We start from the raw sequence: 19,917 nt of genomic DNA, 5'->3' as shown, positions 1-19,917 counted from the left end.
ATTGGATGTATTTCTCTCTCTGACACACACACACACACACAGCGCTATCACTGCACCGCAGCCTTGACTGCAAGACAGGTCATTGCAGAGGGATTTATCTAATCTACTCTGTATGTGACGGAGGTCAGGAAAGTGTTGCTAATATATGAGCCTAAAGTATCCATCACATCCAGACCTGAACCTTCCTCCACTCCCCCTTTCAGACAGTAGTGCATTGTGTCCTTGGTAACTGCATGATCATATACAGTAGAGTGGATCCGACTTAAGCGCGGAGAGGACACAAAAAAAAACACTTGAGCTGTGCTGATGAGATCTGGAGGGTTCTACAGCTTTCTGTCCCCCTGGGTAACAGGCTTCTTACGCACAAGCATACCCACATCGATCACTTACTCACAGAGACATATGCATGCGCACAAAGTGAGAGCCACATAGGAACGCTGAGACAAACGTTTGAACGTGTCAAAATATAGCATAATGGCATAAATAGAAAATGATTCGTGCATACGAATCACCTTTACACATTTAACTCCTATTTTAAAAGCCCAAATTGCAAGTGTGTTAATAATCGAAACAAACTTTTTTCTGGTATTTTTATGGATGTTGAGGTCAAACACAAACATGGGTAATTCTTTTTTTAATTGTATTGACGTAAGGCTAAATTAATCTGAGACAAATGGACGCAAAGAAAAACACTCACACACACAGTACCACACATTTGTGCACACAAGGAGAAACACAAACAGAAGCGTGTACAGAAACAGACCAACAAAGCCCAGAGTCTTCACTATAGAGCACTCATTACGGGCCACATTCATCCTTCTGCTTAGTAGGAGATAAGGAGAGCGACATTGAGTGACAATTATCTGTTTCGTTCTGGGGAGAAACATCCCACTATGACTCCAAACCACGAAGAAAGACACTCAAATGATTCAAAGCCTTTTTGAGTACGAGTTCCTTTGTCTCTCCACGCTGCATCTCTCCTCCAGTATCGTCTCCTAATCCCTCTCTCCAAACGGGGGAGAAGGGGGGGGGGGGGGGGGGGGGCGCGGGGCGGGGCGGCGCAGAGAGAGAGATATAGAGAGAGAAATAAAAAGAGGGGGCTGGATGGAACTGAGGGAGTCAGTAAAAATACATTCATGCAGATTCTTATACTGGGACAAACTATTCTGTGTATCTCTCTCTCCCCTCTGGAGCCAGAGATGGCAAATCTGTTTATCGATATTTCCCACACCCCAATTGGAGAGCCAAGGCGAATGCCTGAACAGAGCTAGCCGGCCGACGTGTGTGTGGATTCATTAATGTGCTCCACATGAACACTTTTTACAAGTGCAAACTGCCTTTGAATGACCTTGTCAAGCCAGTGCATGCTCACACACAGTCGCGCACATGCACTCTTCCTCTGACCAGCTCACACACTCTCATTCTGAGCTCTCCGGGACGCTGGCCCTTTAATGCTCCAGCGTCCACGAGGCAGATTGCTGGCACACTTTAGCTAGCGAGAGAGAGAGAGAGAGAGAGCGGCGGTCATTAAAAGCGACGAGTGAAGAAACAGACGGATTTTGTTGCTGGGTTTACATCTCCAGTGACCCTGTTCGGCTAAGGGGCAGGAGTTATCGGATGTGACCGAGGCCATCTTGGCTCTGCCTCTCCCCCACTCCTCCCAGGGGACTAATGACTGTGTCGGTGGCCAGAGAGAGCGAGAGAGGCCAAGTCTGTCTCTGGACTCTGGTCTGTGGTAATGAGCTGTGTCGGCAGCATGACCCAGTCCCACATTCCCGGTCCGCTGACGGTCACCTAGATATAGTACATCCACATGCAACACGCTTAGTGAATCACATGCAAAGTGACAAGTACACTCCTGCTGCACATACACCAGCAAGCAAAACACACACAAGGCTGCACTGGGCATATACTGTACTATGCCATCAATCACTATACCATCCTTCAGAAACTCTCCCTCTCTCTCTCTCACTCCCTCCTCCTTCCCTTTCTCTTCACACTACTTGACTGGGACCTCAGACTGGTGGAAGCAGCTCAGTTGTAAATCAGACAGTGTGATGCCACATCTTCCCCCTACACACAATCTGGGCTGTCTGCAGTCTGCAGGCCATTTGAGGAGGCCATTGCCAGAGGGCAGCGCTAGTAGCAGCCAGGTAGCATCACCATTACCTACCCTGGTGAAAGGACTGGTAGTAACCATGCCTTCACCAAAGCCGGTGCCAAGGTTGCTACTCATACCTGCTCCAAAGCCGGTGCCAAGGTTGGTACTCATACCTGCTCCAAAGCCGGTGCCCATGCCTGCTCTAAAGCTGTTGTCTGGGTTGCTACCCATACCAGCGCCAAAGCTGGTGCCTGAGTTGGTACCCACGTCTGCTCCAACGTCAGTGCCAAGGTTGGTATCCATACCTGTGCAGATGTTGGTACCCATACCCGTGCCAATGCCGGTTCCTGGGTTTGTGACAATGCCCAGACCGGTGCCCATCCCGCTGATGGCCTTGATGCTGAGGGGTACAGGCAGCAGCACGTCCTCGTTCTTGTCTGCCCCGGGCCCCTCCACGATGCCCTCTAGAGGTGAGAGCGGAGAGCTGCCCCCACAGTCTCTCATTGGGGGGAAGGGTGAGAAGTGTAGGGTGGGCTCCTGGTCCTGCCTCAGGTCGGAGCGGGTGGCGCCTGCAGCAAACAGGGTGGGGGGCAGCTGGTCGTCCGAAACAGTCAGTGAACGCTTCATGGTGGAGTGGCAGGAGCGTCGCGGACCGCCCATGGGCGTTGTTAGCTCATCCAGCCCAGCTCCAGGATAATGGTCGGGCAGCTCCAGGCTAGAGGGTACCGAGAGGTGGGAGCATTCGGACATGGCCCGCCGCAGAGCCTTCCGCTGCTGGTTAGCACGCCCCATGAAACACGGCTCAAGCTCCACCTCTTCTTCCTCCTCGTCCTCGCTCTCCTCCGAGGATCCCTCTGTCATTTGGAGGCCGCCTAGTGCTGATGCGCTGTCCTCATCGCCCCTCTCCAGGTAGTTGTCATTGACAACACCGATGACACAGTAATTAGGGCTGGCAATATTCTGGGGTGGAAGGGTCTTGGGGCTGGACTCTGAGAATCCAGGGTTCCACACACCGGTGCTGGCTGGGGCTGGTATGGGCGGGCTAGAGGGTAAGGGTAGCTCCATGCGTCGAGCTGGGGAACCAGGTACGGGGGGATGTAGGACCCCATTGTTCCCACAGCTCAGAGGGGAGGGGGAGGAAGACACTTGGCTTTCTGGGCTCTCCCCAGCGCTGCCTAACCCCTGACAGCCCCCCCTGCCAGGTACCTTGAGATCTGCATCCAAGCCAACACCGGCTGACGGGTCGAAGAAGCACAGCTTGTCCTCGTCGGTGAGTCCCGGGGCCCCACCGAGGCTCCTGGGAGGCCCCATGTCTCCATGCTGCCAGTCCCAAGCCTGGGGGGCTGTGGCGGGGGCCATGGAGGGGACCTTACACAGCTCACTGTACTCTGAGAACGGAGAGCCAGGCGGCTGGTTGGAGAGAGAAGACATGCTTTCCCTCCTTTCTCACTCTCTCTCTTTTCTCCTCAGGCTACGTTTCTCTGTCCTCCGGTTGTTCTCGTTCCCCTGTGTGTTATGTTGTTTCTTCTGGTTAGGATGCACAGGTGGGGTCTGTCACGGCTGTGGTAGGGCCAGTGAGGAAGGCGAGCGTGTGTGTGTGAGGTGTAGCCTCTCTCTCTCTGTGCCTCTTCGCTCTCAATTGACCAAGAAGCACTGTGAACTGGGCTCCTCTTTCTCTATCGCTCTCTCTCCCTCCCTCCTCCCTCTCACTCACCGACAGCCTTTTGCATGGCTTTTGGTCATGTGACTCGAGTGGCTGCTCATTCGCTGCTGCCAAATCACAACTCCCTCCCCCTGTGGTGGAGTGTACATCCCCCTCCTCTCAGTTTTTTTCTTTCCAAGCTTTCTCTTTCTACCCCAGTCCCACCCTCTCACTCATCCTTCTCCCCAGGCAACACACAACCCTAGGGAGATGAGAGGGAGGTTTTGGGGCAGCTGCTTTAGGGGAGCATGTTTGTAGCTAGGGCATCTCTCTCGCTCTCTCTCACAGCAAAGTGATCAATTTCTTGGTAACATATCTCCATTTGACCTCACCTCACTTCACACATTCAATCTGTGTACCTCTCTCTGAAGCTCTCACACACTGTGTGTCTCTGAGCCAGACAGCCAGTAGTGTACCCTGGCAGAGGCCTCTGTCGAGCAGAGCCAAGGTCTAGAGCCTGGCCCCTTTGTTAATTGTGTTAATGACTTTGTTGTGGGCACTGTGCTTACCCTTACTCTGCAGGATGTGTGTGAGAGAGAAACATTTCGAATTTGAGAGAGAGAGAGAGAGAGAGAGAGATGGTGGATGTATCTGTCTGTGTGTGAGATTTGGGGATTGTTTGTGTGTAAAGATAACACAGACTCACAGTCAGCCCAGTCACAGAAACAGAGAAGGGGGGTAGGAAGGAGAGTGGTAATAAAAGAGGGGTGTCAGATATATGAAAACCACCGCCTCCCAAAAGCACCGTAGATGCCTGTCATCCCTGATCTCGTCACGCAAAGAAAACGGAGCTGAGCAGTGGAGAGAAAAACCACGCTCAAGAAGAGATGAACTTCTGACACAAACGCAAACACATCGTCTGTGTGAAGCCTTTGCCTGGCCTCAACTCTGCACAGGCGAGCCCTCAAGACTTTAACTGCAACGAGAAGGCACACACTCTGACCTGACTTCACTCTCTCAACCCTGAATCACCATAATAGTAGATTATTTCAGCTTTTATTTCTTTCATCACATTCCCAGTGGGTCAGAAGTTTACATACACTCAATTAGTATTTGGTAGCATTGCTTTTAAATTGTTTAACTTGGGTCAAACCTTTCAGGTAGCCTTCCACAAGCTTCCCACAATAAGTTGGGTGAATTTTGTCCCATTCCTCCTGACAGAGCTGGTGTAACTGAGTCAGGTTTGTAGGCCTCCTTGCTCGCACATGCTTTTTCAGTTCTGCCCACACATTTTCTATAGGATTTGTGATGGCCACTCCAATACCTTGACTTTGTTGTCCTTAAGCCATTTTGCCACAACTTTGGAAGTATGCTTGGGGTCATTGTCCATTTGGAAGACCCATTTGTAACCAAGCTTTAACTTCCTGACTGATGTCTTGAGATGTTGCCTCATTATATCCACATAATTTTCCTCCCTCATGATACCATCTATTTTGTGAAGTCCACCAGTCCCTCCTGTTGCAAAGCACCCCCACACCATGATGCTGCCACCCCGTGCTTCACGGTTGGGATGGTGTTCTTCGGCTTGCAAGCCTCCCCCTCCAAATATGATGATGGTCATTATGGCCAAACAGGTCTATTTTTGTTTCATCAGACCAGAGGACATTTCTACAAAAAGTACAATCTTTGTCCCCATGTGCAGTTGCAAACCGGAGTCTGGCTTTTTTGTGGAGGTTTTTAAGCAGTGGCTTCTTCCTTGCTGAGCGGTCTTTCAGGTTATGTCGATATAGGACTCGTTTTACTGTGGATATAGATACTTTTGTACCTGTTTCCTCCAGCATCTTCACAAGGTCCTTTGCTGTTGCTCTGGGATTGAAGTGCACTTTTTGCACCAAAGTACGTTCATCTCTAGGAGACAGAATGCATCTCCTTCCTGAGCACAGTCAAACACCAGGCCCTAGGACACGGCCGTTCCCTCCCCAAAACATCCCCTTCTAAGCTTTAAGTGTCAGCTGAGTAGTCAAAATGAATTACCACCCGTCTCAGCCAGAGTGAACCGTCAATGTGAACCAGGACAGGATAAGACAGAGAACATTCTTTAATGTTAAGCCCAGCATAACCCTTAAGAAGGCACTGCGTAACATTCGTTAGATTGACCCAAGCATGTCAAAAGTGTGGAACTTTCTTTAGTTCTATAAAGTTCCGCTCAGTTTAGTAATGGGGGGAAAAATGTGATGGGCAACAGGCTCTGACAAATTTACATCTCTGGTCTGTGTGAAGCTTCTGTGGCTTCGGAAGCAAAAATAGATGTATTGTCCACAGAAACACACACCAACACACAGAAACACACGCCTTTACCAGTCATCCAGGCCCCCAGCACTGGGGCCACGTTACATAAGCTCCAGTTGAGTCTGCTTCTGCAGCTCAGAGTATGAAGCTCTGACAATAGACACCAGGCCAGGACAAACACAATGAGACAGATCAGATCAGACACAATCACTTCAGATGCTAATCACAAGCCGAGTAGCTACTATAAAAAAGTGGCTGCATACACACGGATGTGTGGTGAATGAAGCAAACCATAGATTTGTAATGTGGAAAAACATGAATGTTTTTAGAAATAGTACTTTGCAGGATTCTTCAATGTGTTTAGACAACATTGTCAACCATTCATGATCACGTCAGAATTGCTTAGTGTATTTTGTAGTGGTGTCCTGTACCTGCGTACATCAAGAGTCGAACCTGGTAGTGTAGTGTAGAGAAGGGTAGTGTGGGGTAGTGTAGTGCAGAGTAGGGTATTGTAGTGTAGGGTAGAGTAGGGTATTGTAGTGTAGGGTAGAGTATGGTATTGTAGTTTAGGGTAGGGTAGAGTAGGGTATTGTAGTTTAGGGTAGAGTAGGGTATTGTAGTGTAGGGTAGTGCAGAGTAGGGTATTGTAGTGTAGGGTAGAGTAGGGTAGTGCAGGGTAGGGTAGTGTAGAGTAGGGTAGTGTAGAGTAGGGTAGTGTAGAGTAGGGTAGGGTAGTGCAGAGTAGGGTAGTAGAGAGTAGGGTAGTGCAGGGTAGGGTAGTGTTGAGTAGGGTAGTGCAGAGTAGGGTAGTGCAGAGTAGGGTATTGTAGTGCAGGCTAGGGTAGTGTAGGGTAGTGCAGAGTAGGGTAATGTATAGTAGGGTAGTGCAGGGTAGGAGAGTGTAGAGTAGGGTAGTGTAGGGTAGAGTAGAGTAGGGTAGTGCAGGGTAGGAGAGTGTAGAGTAGGGTAGTGTAGGGTAGAGTAGAGTTGTGCAGGGTAGGGTAGTGAAGAGTAGTGCAGAGTAGGGTAGTGTGGACTAGGGAAGTGGAGGGTAGGGTAGTGTAGAGTAGGGTAGGGTAGTGTAGAGTAGGGTAGTGCAGGGTAGGGTAGTGAAGAGTAGTGCAGAGTAGGGTAGTGTAGGGTAGTGCAGGGTAGGGTAGTGTAGAGTATGGTAGTGCAGGGTAGGGTAGTGTAGAGTAGGGTAGTGCAGAGTAGGGTAGTGCAGGGTAGGGTAGTGTAGAGTAGGGTAGTAGAGGGTAGAGTAGGGTAGTGTAGAGTAGGGTAGGGTAGTGTGGAGTAGGGAAGTGGAGGGTAGGGTAGTGTAGAGTAGAGTAGGGTAGTGTAGAGTAGGGTAGGGTAGAGTAGGGTAGTGTAGAGTAGGGTAGTGTAGAGTAGTGCAGAGTAGGGTAGTGTAGAGTAGGGTAGTGGAGGGTAGGGTAGTAGAGGGTAGGGTAGTGTAGAGTAGGGTAGTGGAGGGTAGGGTAGTGGAGGGTAGGGTAGTGGAGGGTAGGGTAATGTAGATTAGAGTAGGGTAGTGGAGGGTAGGGTAGTGTAGAGTAGGGTAGTGTAGGGTAGGGTAGAGTAGGGTAGTGCAGAGTAGGGTAGTGTAGAGTAGGGTAGTGGAGGGTAGGGTAGTGGAGGGTAGGGTAGTGTAGAGTAGGGTAGGGTAGGGTAGTGGAGGGTAGGGTAATGTAGAGTAGAGTAGGGTAGTAGAGGGTAGGGTAGGGTAGTGGAGGGTAGTGCTAGGCAGACACAGTGGAATAATAATGTGTATATTTGGGCCATGCTGACCCTGCCGACTCACAGGCAGGCTGGAGGCCTCTGTCACTGTCACATCACAGCCCTCTCTCAATCCCAAATGAGTGACACCCAAGCCCCTCAAGGACAGGGACACAGAGCGCCGCCTCTCCAGTGTTGACCTCACTCTGCCTGGGTGGCTGGACGTACACACACGCATGCAGGCGAACACACAAACACACACAGAGGCTCTTTTACATAATCCCACAGTGCTACTAAGGCACCGTTTCTAATAGACAAACAACAATAAGAATGCAGAAAGGAAGCAGAAAGTTCCATAACTTCATTTAGCCGTGGATATTTGGATAAAAGTAATCAAGTAATCAAGTTAAATCAAATCATCTCTAACAATGGAAGCAACAATGGAAGCAACTGGGAGGTAAAAACAGCAGCAAGAAATGTGAGTTATTTTTCCGATCCATCAAATGAATAACATGTTTCTGCAACGTTCCATCCAAAAATGTTCCATCCTTGCACTGGAGCCTGTCATCGGTGAACTGCAAATAGGTTAGATAGGTGGCCATTAACTAAGAACACTGATGAGAGTAAAGGGGGCTTTATTTAACCCGGTGCCCTACAGAATATGTAAATAGGCCAATCAGTCAAGCCATTAAACAAGCACATACTCAGAGGTAAATTATTCAGGAGGTGCAGTACTCCAAATGTAAGCTTTACAATTGAGGAGAGGCACAGCATCTTTGAACATTGAGGCTAAATCTAAAAGTGAAAAAGAAGTCAGTGCTCAAATTAGTGCCTTCACTTCTCTGAGAGAGAACGAGAAAGGGAAGAACGGTGTGGATGGAGAGATGAGAAGACACAGAGAGAGAAGGAGTGGGGCGGAAGAGAGAGAAAGGGAAGAACGGTGTGGATGGAGAGATGAGAAGACACAGAGAGAGAAGGAGTGGGGCGGAAGAGAGAGAAAGGGAATAACGGTGTGGATGGAGAGATGAGAAGACACAGAGAGAGAAGGAGTGGGGCGGAAGAGAGAGAAAGGGAAGAACGGTGTGGATGGAGAGATGAGAAGACACAGAGAGAGAAGGAGTGGGGCGGAAGAGAGAGAAAGGGAAGAACGGTGTGGATGGAGAGATGAGAAGACACAGAGAGAGAAGGAGTGGGGCGGAAGAGAGAGAAAGGGAATAACGGTGTGGATGGAGAGATGAGAAGACACAGAGAGAGAAGGAGTGGGGCGGAAGAGAGAGAAAGGGAAGAACGGTGTGGATGGAGAGATGAGAAGACACAGAGAGAGAAGGAGTGGGGCGGAAGAGAGAGAAAGGGAAGAACGGTGTGGATGGAGAGATGAGAAGACACAGAGAGAGAAGGAGTGGGGCGGAAGAGAGAGAAAGGGAAGAACGGTGTGGATGGAGAGATGAGAAGACACAGAGAGAGAAGGAGTGGGGCGGAAGAGAGAGAAAGGGGAGAACGGTGTGGATGGAGAGATGAGAAGACACAGAGAGAGAAGGAGTGGGGCGGAAGAGAGAGAAAGGGAAGAACGGTGTGGATGGTGAGATGAGAAGACACAGAGAGAGAAGGAGTGGGGCGGAAGAGAGAGAAAGGGAAGAACGGTGTGGATGGAGAGATGAGAAGACACAGAGAGAGAAGGAGTGGGGCGGAAGAGAGAGAAAGGGAAGAACGGTGTGGATGGAGAGATGAGAAGACACAGAGAGAGAAGGAGTGGGGCGGAAGAGAGAGAAAGGGAAGAACGGTGTGGATGGAGAGATGAGAAGACACAGAGAGAGAAGGAGTGGGGCGGAAGAGAGAGAAAGGGAAGAACGGTGTGGATGGAGAGATGAGAAGACACAGAGAGAGAAGGAGTGGGGCGGAAGAGAGAGAAAGGGAAGAACGGTGTGGATGGAGAGATGAGAAGACACAGAGAGAGAAGGAGTGGGGCGGAAGAGAGAGAAAGGGAAGAACGGTGTGGATGGAGAGATGAGAAGACACAGAGAGAGAAGGAGTGGGGCGGAAGAGAGAGAAAGGGAATAACGGTGTGGATGGAGAGATGAGAAGACACAGAGAGAGAAGGAGTGGGGCGGAAGAGAGAGAAAGGGAAGAACAGTGTGGATGGAGAGATGAGAAGACACAGAGAGAGAAGGAGTGGGGCGGAAGAGAGAGAAAGGGAAGAACGGTGTGGATGGAGAGATGAGAAGACACAGAGAGAGAAGGAGTGGGGCGGAAGAGAGAGAAAGGGAATAACGGTGTGGATGGAGAGATGAGAAGACACAGAGAGAGAAGGAGTGGGGCGGAAGAGAGAGAAAGGGAAGAACGGTGTGGATGGAGAGATGAGAAGACACAGAGAGAGAAGGAGTGGGGCGGAAGAGAGAGAAAGGGAATAACGGTGTGGATGGAGAGATGAGAAGACACAGAGAGAGAAGGAGTGGGGCGGAAGAGAGAGAAAGGGAAGAACGGTGTGGATGGAGAGATGAGAAGACACAGAGAGAGAAGGAGTGGGGCGGAAGAGAGAGAAAGGGAAGAACGGTGTGGATGGAGAGATGAGAAGACACAGAGAGAGAAGGAGTGGGGCGGAAGAGAGAGAAAGGGAAGAACGGTGTGGATGGAGAGATGAGAAGACACAGAGAGAGAAGGAGTGGGGCGGAAGAGAGAGAAAGGGGAGAACGGTGTGGATGGAGAGATGAGAAGACACAGAGAGAGAAGGAGTGGGGCGGAAGAGAGAGAAAGGGAAGAACGGTGTGGATGGTGAGATGAGAAGACACAGAGAGAGAAGGAGTGGGGCGGAAGAGAGAGAAAGGGAAGAACGGTGTGGATGGAGAGATGAGAAGACACAGAGAGAGAAGGAGTGGGGCGGAAGAGAGAGAAAGGGAAGAACGGTGTGGATGGAGAGATGAGAAGACACAGAGAGAGAAGGAGTGGGGCGGAAGAGAGAGAAAGGGAAGAACGGTGTGGATGGAGAGATGAGAAGACACAGAGAGAGAAGGAGTGGGGCGGAAGAGAGAGAAAGGGAAGAACGGTGTGGATGGAGAGATGAGAAGACACAGAGAGAGAAGGAGTGGGGCGGAAGAGAGAGAAAGGGAAGAACGGTGTGGATGGAGAGATGAGAAGACACAGAGAGAGAAGGAGTGGGGCGGAAGAGAGAGAAAGGGAAGAACGGTGTGGATGGAGAGATGAGAAGACACAGAGAGAGAAGGAGTGGGGCGGAAGAGAGAGAAAGGGAATAACGGTGTGGATGGAGAGATGAGAAGACACAGAGAGAGAAGGAGTGGGGCGGAAGAGAGAGAAAGGGAAGAACAGTGTGGATGGAGAGATGAGAAGACACAGAGAGAGAAGGAGTGGGGCGGAAGAGAGAGAAAGGGAAGAACGGTGTGGATGGAGAGATGAGAAGACACAGAGAGAGAAGGAGTGGGGCGGAAGAGAGAGAAAGGGAATAACGGTGTGGATGGAGAGATGAGAAGACACAGAGAGAGAAGGAGTGGGGCGGAAGAGAGAGAAAGGGAAGAACGGTGTGGATGGAGAGATGAGAAGACACAGAGAGAGAAGGAGTGGGGCGGAAGAGAGAGAAAGGGAATAACGGTGTGGATGGAGAGATGAGAAGACACAGAGAGAGAAGGAGTGGGGCGGAAGAGAGAGAAAGGGAGAGTTTAGTGGTTCTATTTTTAGCTCAAATCAGTCCCCCCTCCCCCTGCTGTCACACACCCATTGTTTCCTTGGTAGCCCCCTCTACCAAATGTCTCCAAAAGCAACTGCCTCCCATTTCCATGGCAACAGGATCCTTGCCACGGCAACCAAGTGAAGCCAGAGGAATATATGAACGGAGGAAGGGGAGAGAGGTGAGAGGAGGAGGGGGAGAGAGAGGTGAGAGGAGGAGAGGGAGAGGCCAAAATCAACTGGGGGCATTTTCGTATATTATTATGTGCAGATCTACGAACCAATGAGCTGCTCTCACACTGCTCTTGAGTTAATGGTATCTTTCAATTAATCACAGTCATCATTCTGCTACGGTCTTTCAGCTGCTAATGCCTATGCAAGTCTGTTAATCCAGCAATGTCTGTGTCATGCTGATAGACTGGCCTCCAGACAGATCATTTCAGCTGCAAATAGCTTGGGAGGGGGGGGGGATTGGGTTTGATCAACCTAAAAATGTGAAAGTCACATGCTGTGGCCGTTATCGTCCAAGCCACAGATCTTCTACTTCCACGATGAACTCCTTGCCTCCCTCGGATCAGGGCACTACATCACATCAGCCTCAAAATCAGAGGGAGGGAGCCTGGCTTTGTGTACTTTGTGTTTGAGAATCCTCCTTTTCCAGACACGATGGCCCACATTACCAGACAGATAACTGTCCAGTGAAAATCTAACTTTTAAAAGACTCATCCTATACTCTTATCTGTGGCCAAAACACTTCAAAGACTGTTTCTAAAATGCTTGCAATTTCTTCATAGAGGATGATCTGGCCAATCAGCAGTCTACTTGCATATTTTGTGACCATATACACCTACACCATTCTGTTTTTTGGGGTTATGTCCACCCCATTCTGTTGTTGGGGTATACCCACCCCATTCTGTTGTTGGGGTATACCCACCCCATTCTGTTGTTGGGGTATACCCACCCCATTCTGTTGTTGGGGTATACCCACCCCATTCTGTTGTTGGGGTATACCCACCCCATTCTGTTGTTGGGGTATACCCACCCCATTCTGTTGTTGGGGTATACCCACCTCATTCTGTTGTTGGGGTATACCCACCCCATTCTGTTGTTGGGGTATACCCACCCCATTCTGTTGTTGGGGTTTACCCACCTCATTCTGTTGTTGGGGTATACCCACCTCATTCTGTTGTTGGGGTATACCCACCCCATTCTGTTGTTGGGGTATACCCACCCCATTCTGTTGTTGGGGTATACCCACCCCATTCTGTTGTTGGGGTATACCCACCTCATTCTGTTGTTGGGGTATACCCACCTCATTCTGTTGTTGGGGTATACCCACCCCATTCTGTTGTTGGGGTATACCCACCCCATTCTGTTGTTGGGGTATACCCACCCCATTCTGTTGTTGGGGTATAACCACCCCATTCTGTTGTTGGGGTATAACCACCCCATTCTGTTGTTGGGGTATACCCACCTCATTCTGTTGTTGGGGTATACCCACCTCATTCTGTTGTTGGGGTATACCCACCCCATTCTGTTGTTGGGGTATACCCACCCCATTCTGTTGTTGGGGTATACCCACCTCATTCTGTTGTTGGGGTATACCCACCCCATTCTGTTGTTGGGGTATACCCACCCCATTCTGTGGTTGGGGTATACCCACCCCATTCTGTTGTTGGGGTATACCCACCCCATTCTGTTGTTGGGGTATACCCACCTCATTCTGTTGTTGGGGTATACCCACCCCATTCTGTTGTTGGGGTATACCCACCCCATTCCAACACAGAAAAGCTGCACTCATATTGAAATTAATTCTAGGTCATATTTCATAAAATAGTACGGTGTTAAAAATAACATATAATGTGCAATAATGTGCTTTGATTGCTCACTATGACTGAAAGGGTTTATTGAGTTGATGCTTCAGTAGTTACTCCCTTGTATTCAATGGAATCTATTCTACAGGTTGAAACTGGGTCTACTTCTGAACACTGACATAAGCTGCACCTAGCCTCTGACATATTACTTTCACCTATCTAATAGCTATCTTCTGATGAGAAGCTGACTATTGCCTGATGTATTGGGCAGATTGCCATTATAATTGTCCTGGAACAACAACAGAGCCCTATTAAAGTGCTGCAGACGACTAACAATTGTCCTGAGATCCGCGTAACCATCTATCAATGTGAAATAGCTGTTCAATCTTGTGCGGTAAAATCGATACGTCCATAAACCGCCCCACCATTTTAGTTCTATTATAGCAGATATGCTCGGATCCCTCAATCCATTGCTATTGATTATGGATGTGGCGCCTGTGACCAATTCGCTCTGCCAGATTCACAGCCGTTCCCACTCTGGACACAACTGATCCCTGATTAATGCCCAACGAGCTCAGATCAGCTCAGCTCCCCAAATTCCCTAAATTGTATAAACGACGGACGCTCAATCAAATGGGATGATTTGGGGGGGGGGGACTTAAGAGTGGATATATGTATTCATGACATGTCCAATTGATATGAAATCTTAGTGATGGCTGCATTTTGGGCTTAGGTTTTTGAGCAGATTGATTCGGAATTCAATTTGGTGTGACATGTACTGCCAGCATGTGGTTGTCAAGCCTTTCACTCTAAAGTGACAAGACATTTCTCAGTCATTTCTCCTTTATCCAGCACCGTAAGACCACCGCCATTCAAATACAGCGGACGAGAAAGAAGGTGCATATATAAAGTGTGAAACATCGCAATGAGAAGAAATCCATGGAAGGAAGTACACTCACTTCTCCTTTAACCAGCATTACATCAACTTTCAAATACAAGGGCGAGAAGGAACACATTCTTGTAGTGAGAGGGCGAGAACCAGCAATTTCTTGCAATGAGAAGAAATTGGTACCAGCACAGCTCAGAGTAAAACACTGTTGGATTATTCCTGTTTATGGAATCTAAAAATAATCCTAGCATGTCTGCTGTAAATCAAACAGTGTCAGCCCCAGGTTTGGATGCTACAATGTAGACATTTCATTTGAATTCCATCATGTCAAGTCTGGATTATGGATTATGCCAGCTGTGTCAGGGGAGTGAGTGGAAGGGGAGGTGGAACAGTCCCTCTGCTATGCTGCTCTGCTCTGCCAGGAATATTATATTATTCTTTGACAGCAGACTGCTCCCTTCCTCCTTCCACATGCAGGCAGCCGCCCACCGGTTTTAGAAATCACCCGATTCCAGAGTCCATTATAGAAACAGAAACAAGCCCAGGGCTGCTTCATTAACATGTTTTGTATAATTAAAGCAGCGTTTTTAAAAACTTTTTGGGTGACCCGACCAAATTCACATAGAAATGTGAGTTATAGATCTATCATAAGCATTGAAAACAAGTCTAAGAAGCGGTAGATCTGTTCTATATGCACTATTTTGAGCTTCCAGTTCTTACAATTTGTTTTTGCATCTTTTACTTTCGGTTTTGTACACTAGCGTCAAACAGTTGAAAATACTATATTTTTGGTTACTGAAAATATATTTCACAGCGGTTTAGATGGTACAATGATTATCTACACTATACATTGCTTGTTTTGTCAAATTAGGCAAGTTATTTGAATTTTTGCAACCAGGAAATGGCAGAGCGATTTCTGCATATTGCACCTTTAAGACCGTGATCGAGTGGCTGGTGCTGTGATGTACTGCACCGTCGGAAGTGTACATACAGTTAGGTTGGAGTCATTAAAACTAGTTTTTTAACCACTCCACAAATTTCTTGTTAACAAACTATAGTTTTGGCAAATCGGTTAGGACATCTAATTTGTGCATGACACAAGTCATTTTCCCAACCATTGTTTACAGACAGATTATTTCACTTATAACTCACTGTATCACAATTCTCAGTGGGTCAGAAGTTTACATACATGACAGGCAAATTGACATCATTTGAGTCAATTGGAGGTGTACCTGTGGATGTATTTCAAGGCCTACCTTCAAACTCAGTGCCTCTTTGCTTGACATCATGGGAAAATCAAAAGAAATCAGCCAAGACCTCAGAAAAAATTGTAGACCTCCACAAGTCTGGTTCATCCTTGGGAGCAATTTCCAAATGCCTGAAGGTACCACGTTCATCTGTACAAACAATAGTACGCCAGTATAAACACCATGGGACCAAGCAGCCGTCATACTGCTCAGGAAGGAGACACGTTCTGTCTCCTAGAGATGAACGTACTTTGGTGCGAAAAGTGCAAATCAATCCCAGAACAGCGGCAAAAGACACGGGGACAAAGATCGTTCTTATTGGAGAAATGTTCTCTGGTCTGATGAAACAAAAATATAACTGTTTGGCCATAATGACCATTGTCATGTTTGGATGAAAAAGGGGGAGGCAAGCCGAAGAACACCATCCCAACCATGGAGCCCGAGGGTGGCAGCGTCATCATGTAGGGGTGCTTTGCTGCAGGAGGGACTGGTGCACTTCACAAAATAGATGGCGTCATGAGGGAGGGAAATTATGTGGATATATCGAAGACACATCTCAAGACGTCAGTCAGGAAGTTAAAGCTTGGTCACAAATGGGTCTTCCCAATGGACAACCCCAAGCATACTTCCAAAGTTGTGGCAAAATGGCTTAAGGACAACAAAGTCAAGATATTGGAGTGGCCATCACAAAGCCCTGACCTCAATCCTATAGAAAATTTGTGGGCAGAACTGAAGAAGCCGACTCAGTTACACCAGCTCTGTCAGGAGGAATGGGACAAAATTCACCCAAGCTTGTGGAAGGCTACCCAAAACGTTTGACCCAAGTTAAACAATTTAAAACCATGCTACCAAATACTAATTGAGTGTATGTAAACTTCTGACCCACTGGGAATGTGATGAAAGAAATTCAATCTGAATTAAATAATTCTCTCTACTATTATTCTGACATTTCACATTCTTAAAATAAAGTGGTGATCCTAAATGAACTAAAACGGGGATTTTTACTAGGATTAAATGTCAGGAATTGTGAAAAACTGAGTTTAAATATATTTGGCTAAGGTGTATGTAAACTTCCGACTTCAACTGTACATGCGATCTGTTTGTGAATGTCATGTTACTGTGTGGTTGGTGTGTGTGTGTGTGTACATGACTGTTGGGGTGTGTGCGTCACTGATAAAGATATTTTAGCCTCAGCCTACGCTCTCAGCATCAGTTGCCATCCCCATGGCAACATTAACTGCTCCTCAGTTACGATGGCAACTAGCCATACCCCACCCTCCCCAAAGGCACATCTATAACTGTCTACCACTGGAAAAATCTAATCAACAATCTGACCTTTCCTAACCTTTTCACAACATTCACATTTGTGTAACATTTATACAACATTTTACACTCCATTTTATTCAAGTCTGCCATGTCTCTAGTAGTCTTCAAATCATAAACACCTTTTCGTGTAGCTTTCTGAAGCATTAGTAAGGCAATGTAAGCCCACAAGGATTTTCACTGTTCACACACATCGTCTCGTTCACATGAACAAACAACTGTCTGTCACACTGTTCGCTTTAGATCAAAAAGACATCACCCAGACAGACACCACCCCCCCCCCACCCCCCACACACACACACACAATATCGCTCTCAGAGGTACAGCAGAGGAATCAAAGCCTTTAACTCTTTCCGCTCTGTACTTTGCAATGTTGCTGAGGGCCAGTGGACAGCAGAGCAGCCCTGCTGTGGATAGGTTTGTCTGTCTCCATGGGGGCTGTGTCAGAAGATTTATTTACAGTGAGCTCCAAAAGTATTGGGACAGTGACACATTTTGTGTTGTTTTGGCTCCGTACCTCCAAGACATGCTTCCTTCTCACCATTACATTAACAGGGAAGGTTAGCATTTTTTCTGGGGGGAGGGGGGGTTATATTTATCGTTATTCACGATTCATTCCTGATTATCTGTAATGATGGTAGCATCCACATGAATGTAAAAGTGTTCAGAAACATATCCTATTCCTATTTACACTAAAGGTGACTCCAAAATGACACAATACATTATTTACCATTCATTTCTTTTGGACACAAAATAATCTGAAAAACAACCAAAACAAACAGCAAAGGCATCCAACAAGTTTGTAGAGTCACAAGCTTGATGTAGTCATTGAATATGGGACCAAATACTCAACTTTTTACTACTTTAATACACACAAGTGAATTTGTCCCAATATTTTTGTTACCCTGAAATGGGGGGAATATGTGTCGTTTCAAATCCAAAGTGCTGGAGTACAGAACCAAAACATTTGTCACTGTGCCAATACTTCTGGAGCTCACTGTATAACCACATGCCCCGAGCCCACACCTGGGTGCTTCTGTCTCACCACATCAAGGGGACAGGACTGGTGGCAAAAATCCCCCGATCAACACTGTCACGGATGACTCCACGTTCAAATACTCATCAGGGCTCATCTGTGAAGGAGACCGTGGTCTCAGATAAAAATCTTCTCAAATGAAAACATGGTATTTCGAAGAATAGCCACGCTCTCCCTATTATTGGTGGAGAAGAATGGAATGGAAGAGACACAGAAACCCCACCCACACACCTTATAGGTCGGATGACTGGCTTCTTGATTGATGGTTATACGCAAGCGACCGACAGTGATGTGACGCTGCGTAACTGAAAATAAAATAGCACTTACAATGGAATTACAGCTGTTCTAGAGTGGCTGACGCAACAGAGAGCAGTGGATGGCACCAACCCGACCGTGGCACTGTTATAACGGGTGGTTTCAAAGGAAAACCTGCTCTGTTGCTGCCTTTACAACTAAGGAAATTAAGATACTAAGGCATTTAAAGCCAAACGGATGGAGTATTATATATATATATATATATATATATATATTTTGAGAATCAGAAAGTGTGTTACAGAATAGAGATTGTGGTATAGCTACACAACTAGGGCCTGGGGTTATTCCGTATCAAACCTCGCCCCTCTGATCCAATGTGTTCTTCCCATCAGTGATAACAGAAGTGTAATGTCTGGCTTCCAGCATATTCTCATAGGAATACGACCGAGATAGAACAAAACTCCATCCAAACCCCACTGGCTCGGACTGTAACACTCCTTTACAGAGATAGCCCCCACTACCTGACAATAACCCCTTTCTAAAACAGCACCCGTGGGAGTCCTGGCTTTCACAATGGTGAAATCACATAGGTTACCCCTTCACGCCACAACCCATCAATTCACAGTACTGCTAATACACAGTACTGCTAATTCACAGTACTGCTAATACACAGTACTGCTAATACTGTACTCTTGTCCCTTCTAGGATCCCATCCGTCAACGGCCTATTAAAGAAATCCGCCCCCCAGGAACAGTGAAAAACACCATAGATAGAAATAGGTGGCTGGGATATTTATGAAGCTTCGTTGTTCTGGGCCGTAGCCCTAAAATAACACCAATGACTCGTTTTGTTGCTGTGTGCAGTCACAGTGACATGGGGACACTGTGGGGGCACATCGGTGGCACGTTGGCACCTCTGTTAAGGCGATGTACTCCTCCCACTGACCCCCAAATGGCCAAGGGGTGTTGTCATTCACAGAGGCAAGTTAACAGTCTGACTGCCTCACCTCAAAAGGCCAGGAATGCTCGACTTATCTAAACCACACAAATCCCATCAATATTACATTGGGTCACAGGGGGGTTGTGAATGGTAGAGAGGCTTAGAGAGGGCAAGGATATGTCTCGTATTGGTTGGTCTATAAATATACCAACAGACCAGTAATGAGGGGGAGCAAGGCCAGACTAACTTTATCTAACACCACACACACACACCCCACCAAGACCAAGTCAACATGATAACACTCTGAAATGCTATCATATGTGTAGAGGAAATCCAATACTAGTTTGTGTTGAGCCCTTGGAGATATACTAAAACGCTGTTTAAACAGAATCTTCACTGAAGCTGAGAGGTGCTTAATCTCTGGCCTGTGTCCCAATGAAAAGCACATGAATGACCCCTTGTCCCACAAACACACACACACACAGATACTGAGTGGCAGTGGCTGAGCTGTCAAAGGATTTTGCCCTGAGCTAACGGTGCACTTTTCCACTCATATGGGTAACAACAAGAATTGTTTACTGAACTTCACACACTGAAAAAAACATGAGAAACAGAACACACACACACACACACACACACACACACACACACACACACACACACACACACACACACACACACACACACACACACACACACACACACACACACACACACACACACACACACACACACACACACTGCTGTTGGGCTAATATTGTCCTTCATCCCCAGGAAAGAGCATGCTGGGTGAAGGATGGGCTGGGACACAGCAGCCTTATCTCCTGTCTCCTACGAGGCCTAAATAGCACCCCCAGTGACACAGCTCCACCCCTTGAACACTGACAAAGAGAGCAAATTACAGAGGGGCAACAGAGGCAGCTGTGTCTCTCCCAAAACCCACCCACCCACACATCAAGCTATTCATCTCAAGGAACAGAGTGCAACT

The 19,917-nt window shown here is 47.6% G+C and overlaps 1 protein-coding gene across 14 annotated transcripts in view; it reads right to left on the bottom strand.

Annotated features, from left to right (window-relative positions):
• Window positions 1-19,917, bottom strand: part of LOC109899362 (microtubule-associated protein 4) — a 125,139-nt gene that overhangs the window by 28,354 nt on the left and 76,868 nt on the right. The window contains exon 1 of one of the 14 annotated variants that reach the window (XM_031836161.1): window positions 2,407-3,778. The exons of the other annotated variants lie outside the window; for them this stretch is intronic. Within the exon in view, the coding sequence (XP_031692021.1) occupies window positions 2,407-3,532 (1,126 nt within the window). The 5' untranslated portion in view covers window positions 3,533-3,778. Of the gene's footprint in view, window positions 1-2,406; window positions 3,779-19,917 lie in introns of those variants that run through there. 14 annotated transcript variants of the gene reach the window in all.

Source organism: Oncorhynchus kisutch, linkage group LG11, assembly GCF_002021735.2.
Source record: "Oncorhynchus kisutch isolate 150728-3 linkage group LG11, Okis_V2, whole genome shotgun sequence".
In the NCBI taxonomy this organism is placed as follows: Eukaryota; Metazoa; Chordata; class Actinopteri; order Salmoniformes; family Salmonidae; genus Oncorhynchus; species Oncorhynchus kisutch.
The sequence above is the reverse complement of the archived record's forward strand: the minus strand, read 5'-3'. Positions and strand labels throughout refer to the sequence as shown.